The sequence below is a fragment of the Nannospalax galili genome, unplaced genomic scaffold (assembly GCF_000622305.1).
Source record: "Nannospalax galili isolate Female #2095 unplaced genomic scaffold, S.galili_v1.0 scaffold1941, whole genome shotgun sequence".
NCBI lineage: Eukaryota > Metazoa > Chordata > Mammalia > Rodentia > Spalacidae > Nannospalax > Nannospalax galili.
This window is the reverse complement of record NW_008344179.1, coordinates 177,791-184,499: the sequence shown is the minus strand read 5'-3', so window position 1 is coordinate 184,499 and position 6,709 is coordinate 177,791. Positions and strand designations below refer to the sequence as shown.

The following is a 6,709-nucleotide window of genomic DNA, read 5'->3' as shown; positions in this document are numbered from 1 at the left end:
TTTGAGACAAGGTCTCACTGTATACCACTGGCTGGCCTGTAACTCCCTATGTAGACCAGGCTGATTAAAGGTGTGTACCACTATGCCTGGCCTTCTTTTAAAATTATTTTATTTTACCTTTTTGTATGTTTATATGTGCCATAATGTCTGGCGTAGAGAAACATTTTATTTATTATTTTTATTTTATATGTATTGCTACATGTATGTAAGTACACCCAAGTCATGCAGTGCCTGTGGAGAACAGAAGAGGGTGTTGGATACCCTGGAATTGGAATTATGGAACAGTTGTTAGCCGCCATATGGGTGTGGGGAATTGAACCCAGGTTCTCTGAGTGCTCTTAACCACTGAGCCACCTCTCCAGCCCCAGAAAAACATTTTTAATGTACTGAAAGGATACAAAGAACTCACCACTCCCACCCACCCCAAAGTCCTCTAAACAGTTTGTGAACCTAGAATTTTATTCCTAGTAAACATATAGTTCAAAAATGAAGGCCAGATGAGGGTTAGCTCAGTGTAGACTACATGGGTTAGCTTACACAAGGCCCTGGGTTCAGTCCCACGCACACACACACACATACATATCAAAAGTCCAGAAAAAGGTGAAATGAGTATTTAATTCTAAGGTAAAAGAAATATTTTTCCCCAGACACACAATGCTGAACCTGCCACCAACAGGTCCATATTATAGGAAATGAAGAATCCCTCAGGAAGGAAAATGAGAGCTGGTGAAATACGGGCCTACTCCAAAAAGTGAAAAGAGCCAGCGATGGCAGCTTTATAAGCAAAGATGTGTTTGCTCACTCTACAAATCTCCTCAAAAGATCATCCACTGAACAATACAGGCATTTACATCGTACTTCAAAGAAGTACAAAATATTTGACTATCCCAAAAGAAGGAAGCAAAGGTAAAGAAACTGCAGGCAAAACAAATAGAAAATGCGATGAATTTAAATCTACCCAGTTGAATGACAGCACTACACTTTAATGGGATAAATATGCCAATTTTTAAGAAAAAAATATATTTTAAAAATTTTATTTATTATTTTTATTTTATGTGTATGTGTGTATTGCCTGCATATAGGTAAGTGCATCCATGTCGTGCAATGCCCGTGGAGGACAGAAGAGGCCGTCAGATCCCCTGGAACTGGAGTTACGGACACTTGTTAGCTGCCATGTGGGTGCTAGGACTTGAACCCAGAAAGAACAGTAGGTGGTCTTCTGCAAGAACAGTAGGTGTTCTTAACTGCTGAGCCATCTCTCCAGCCCCTAGAAATATATTTTTAGCATTTATTTTATTTAATTCTGTGTGTGGGTATATGCGTGTGTGAGTGCAGGTGCTGGTGGGGTCCAGAGGAGGGCATCAGAGTCTCTGAAGCTGAAGTTATAGGCAGTTGTGAGCTCCCTGATGTGGGTTCTGGGAACAGATCTTGGGTCCTCTGCAAGAGCAGTATACAATACTGCTGAGCCATCTCTCCACTTCCCTAAATACTCCAATTAAAATTATTTATTCTTTTTTTGTTTGTTTGTCTTTTTGAGACAGGGTCTCCCTATAGCCCCAGCTGTCCTGGAACTCACTATGTAGACCAGGCTGGCCTCAAACTCACAGAGATCCACCTGCTTCTGCCTCCCAAGTGCTGGGATCAAAGGCATGCGCCACCATGCCCGGCTTATTTATTCTTATTTTATGTATATGAGTGTTTGCTTGCATGTATGTATATGTCTCTGGTGCCTACAAAGGCCAGAAGAGGGCATCAGACCCCTTGGAGCTAGAGTTACAGATGGTTGTGAGCTGCCATGTGAGTGCTGGGAACCAAGTAAGTTCTTCTGCAAGAGCAACAAGTACTCTTAACTGCTGAGACTTCTCTCCAGCTCCAAATATTTCAATTTTAAAAGAGAGATTGTAAATGAATTGAAAAGCACTAGGGGGTTGAGGTATAGCTCAGTGGTAGGGCATGTGCCTAGCATGAAGTTTCAGTCCCCAGCACCATCCAAAAGAAATGCAATGAGTATTCAATATATGCACAAAATTAAATATATGGACTTAAATGAGAAAATGCTTAGAACAAGCACACAAACAAAATCAGTAAGAAAGTAGATCTGAAATACTTTCAGCTAGCTTGACCTCATTGGTGTCTACAGAACATGCCATCCACCTGGAGCAATCTGGTTTCTAAGATAATGACAAGTCCCAGTAGAGTCAAAAGGAACCAGTGCTGACAAATTATGGTTTCTGGCCTCATCTGAACTAAAGAAGAAATCAATATTACTAATATCTCTGAGGAAAAAGTTACAAACTAAGTATTAGTTCTAAATAATAAATGAGTCAAAGAAAAAAAGAAAACAGAAACTTTCTAGAAAGTATTCTGAACTGAATTAAGATAAAGCCTATCAAAAAATGTTTAAAAGGCTTTACTTTTTCATTTGAAAAGAGAGATATTTTGCAATTTTGTCCTAGGACTAGTATGACAATAAAGAGCATTTTGAGCTATACCCCAAACTCTTAATTCCTCAAAATTTCTGGTCTGAATGCATCACTCTACCTATACTAAGGCTCCAATACTGAAAATATAGGAAGAGGACTAAAAGTCCATAAAACTGAAGACTCTAAATTGGGGATAACAAAAACTAGGCAGCTCAAAGTTATCAGGCTGCAATAGTCATTCCAATATTCACAGAAAAAGGAAACACACACACACACACACACACACACACACAAAGAGAGAGAGAGAGAGAGAGAGAGAGAGAGAAAAGTCTAAAGACCGAGAGAGAGAGAGAGAGAGAGAGAGAGAGAGAGAGAGAGAGAGAAAAGTCTAAAGACATAAAATACTCCTGGAGCAAGACAGCAAGACAGCTTAGAGATGGCAGTACTTATGACACAGGGTTGCTGTGAGCTCTAATGCAATAATGTATATAAAGCACCTACTGGAGCTGGATGTGGTGGTGCACACCTTTAGTCCCAGCACTTGGGAGGCAGAGGCAGGTGGATCTCTGTGAGTTCAGGCCAGCCTGGTCTACCTAGTGAGTTCCAGGATAGCTGGGGCTACAGGGAGACCCTGTCTCAAAAAAAAGCAAACAAAAAACCACCTACTGGGTCCCTCACTCTGGCTCATAGTGAGTGATCCATGAAATGCCAGGCACCTTCATATCATTTTTTCTTGAGTTTCCTGCTATGAGTAATAACTTTTTTTATTCACTTATTTATCATTTATTTACTTATAGGTAATAGTCCAGAGACTAATATGCATCACAGGGGGGGAGGTATTAGAGATGGTACTTTTCTTTAGAGACAGTCACTATAAAACAAGAGAGAAATACAACATTGTGAATTCACCCAGAACGTATCTATGTTTCAAATTCAATTACCTATATTAGTTCTTTTCCCACCCAAAGAAACATCTATCAGTCAAACAGCTGAATCAATAAACACTCTAATGTGCTAGGAAAGTCTCTGTCTTAGTCAGATGTGGTGGTGCACACCTTTAATCCCAGCACTCAGCAGGCAGAGGCGGGTAGATCTCTGTGACATTGAGGCCAACCTGGTCTCCATAGTGAGTTCCAGGCCAGCTGTGGCTACAGGAAGACCCTGTTTCAAAAAGACAAAGAATAATTGCAATCACTTCCTAGCCTACTAATATCTGTGAAAACTGAATAGCTTTTGTGTGTTATATGTTAACTGAAAATAATCCTAGCTTTAAAAATTATTCTACAGGGCTAGAGAGATGGCTCAGTGATTAAGAGCACTGGTTGTTCTTGCAGACAACCTGGGTTCAAATCCCAGCACCTATGTGGTGGCTAACAACCGCCCATAACTCCAGTTCCCGGGGATCCAGCACTCTCTTCTGTCCTCCACGGGCATTGCACTACACAGGTGCACTTACACACACACAGGCAATACACTTATACACATGAAATAAAAATAAATAAAAATTAAAAGAAATTATTCTACTATCTTCTTATGTAAAGGAAAATGTTACCTATACTTATTACAGGTAAGTTGTTTACCCCAAAGCCTTTTAAAGTATGAAAGGAAGTGATTTCTTTCTTTTTATGGACATCAATAAAATGCACCTGCAGAGACAAAGTCCAAACAGGCAGAGCGCACACACATCAGGCCCCTGGAAAAGACTTGTCTAATTGTACACCACTGGGGGAAATGTTCATTGTGAATCTCAGGAATTACCTCCTTCAGTTGTGCTGGCCAGAATCCAAGGGCTCACTGTGGACCAGCCTATTTCATTCCTACAGGACACACCGATGCTGTAATTAGCCAGGGCTTGCAGCTGCTGGATTTGATACAGATGTGGTGAAGCAGAGGTGTTAAAAATCATGACTGTGCCATTACTCAGCTGGTCAACTTCCTTGACCTGAATGAAGAGTAAAGAGATGAACCAGTATTAGTAAGGTGAGGGGAATGTCAGACTGGGGCACGCACACATTGGATGCACGTGGCCCTTCCTCTGCACTGGGGGAAGGACCTGCTTCCCGTTCAGGGCACACACAAGTTTTCCCATCAGCATTATTGTGTATTACTCATGTCATTCAGAGGAAAACTGAAGAACTCAGGAAAACATTCAGACTATTGAGTTTCAGAGTGGCAGACAATAGGCAAATAATTACCATGATATTATATAATGATTATAACTCACATTATACTTATACTTTAATAGAAAATAGCCCCTCTAGCCAAGAGTGGTGGTGCACACCTTTGATCCCTGTACTCGGGAGGCAGGGGCAGGCAGATCTCTGCGAATTTGAGGCCAGCCTGGTCTACGTAGAGCTTTCCAGAGAAGCCAGCCAAGGCTATACAGTGAGACCCTGTCTCAAAAACAAAAACAGGGGCTGGCAAAATGGTCCAATAGTTAAGAGCTGTGGCTGCTCTTGTAGACAATCTGGGTTTGTTTTCCAGCACACACATGGGTGGCTAACTATCATCATTAACTAGTTTCAGGGGTTCCAATGCCCTCTTCTGGCACTGCATGCACATGATTCACTTTTCATACATGTAGGCAAATACACGTACACATAAAATATAAATAAATAAATCATTAAAAAATTTTCAAATAAAAACAAAGTAGTCCCTCTTCTCCAAGATCCATTTCAATTCTTGATTTCTTCATTTGTTTCATATCTGTTCATTTAAATATTTCCCAAATCATGCTTTAGAAGATGGATTTCTTGGCCTTTTTCAACAGTATTGTTTTATAGTAACACAAAAGACAAATATAAAACATCATACATGTAGAGCTGTTACTATATGGGGATAGAGGAACATGCTTGTGTTTTTACCAAAATCTACATTACTGAGTACTTCTGACACAGAGATTTTACTAGTCCTTTGCAGTTTTATTATGAATTAAAAAGTTCATAACTCTCTCAACCACTTTATCTTAATATTTATCTTAATATTCCCATTCAGGATGCTTTAGAGAACTGTTACAAAATCCAAAATTATCTCATCTAAGAGTTAGAATAGGTAGTATTTCTCACATTGACTAACTTTTCCCTCATAGTGGCAATGCACTTACTTGAAGCTAAAAAGTATTTTGTCAATAGTCCTTAAATGGTAAAACGAATTACCATTTTTCTGGAGTCTAGTATATCATAATCACTATTGGCTAAGCAGTAATGCATGAAACCTGATTTACAGAAGACAACAGCAACAAAAGTCTACACCATCTCATAAGTACAAAAGAAAAATGTTTGCAAAACTGGAACTATCTGACTTTCCTACCTCAAAACAGTTCACCATATCCACTGAGAATAACATCAGTCACTGAAGGAAAAAAGTCAACTGCTGGTGTCCAGCACTGAACTTCCACAGCATTGAACCTCCACAAAATTCAACCTCTACACATTCCTCACAGACATCCCTTATTTCAATTAAGAATTGTCTTACGGGGCTGGAGAGCTGGGTCAGCAGTTAGGAGCACAGGCTGCTCTTATAGAGGAGCCAGGTTTGAGTACCAGCACCCACATGGCAGCTAACACCTGTCTGTAACTCTAGTTGCAGGGGAACCAACACCTTCTTATGGCATCCTCAGGAACTGCATGGCACTAGTGCACTTATATACATGCAGACAAAACATTCAGACACATAAAAACTTTTTTTAATTAAAAAATTTAAAAAACAGCCTGGGCCTGCACAACCAGCAGGCCTCTCTCCGACCTGCAGGCCTCTCTCCAGGACCAACCCAGCTCCTCAGTGCAGTCCCAATGAGCCCTTGGGGCTGCTTCCCGCCCCCATCTTCCTTTGCATCTCTGGGTAGCGTGGCCACCAGCTGCCCTAGACCAGCATCTTTCTTGGGCCAGGCTCCCAAGCCAGTCCAACCCCCAAACACCTGAGGCCAAAATCTTTCCTGGAGGGATCCAGACCTTAGGAGAGAGCCTAAGAGCATCTGATCTTCTTCTGACTTGGGCCTCTGTGGGAACTCTTGAAGATAAAAGAAATCTGGCCACTCCAATATAAAATCAAAAGAGAGAACCGGAAGCTTAGAGGAACCAGTTTTCCTCTATACTAAACACATAAACTTTACAAAAAGAAGCAGACCTAAACTTGAAGGCTTGAGTCTCACATAAGAATCAGAAACTACAAAAGGAATTCACATGTCAAAATCACAGAGAAAAATAATAACAGGAAAAACCAAAATAACATATCCCCACCAAATACCAATAGTCCACTGTAACAATAGTACAGTGAGAACCCCCATA

The 6,709-nt window shown here is 40.6% G+C and overlaps 1 protein-coding gene across 1 annotated transcript in view; it reads right to left on the bottom strand.

The window, feature by feature from the left end:
- Mertk (MER proto-oncogene, tyrosine kinase) overlaps positions 1 to 6,709 on the bottom strand; it is a 123,363-nt gene that overhangs the window by 42,998 nt on the left and 73,656 nt on the right. Inside the window, exon 7 of the mRNA XM_008840352.2 lies at positions 4,182 to 4,365. Coding sequence (XP_008838574.1) covers positions 4,182 to 4,365 — 184 coding nt within the window. The remainder of the gene's footprint in view (positions 1 to 4,181; positions 4,366 to 6,709) is intronic.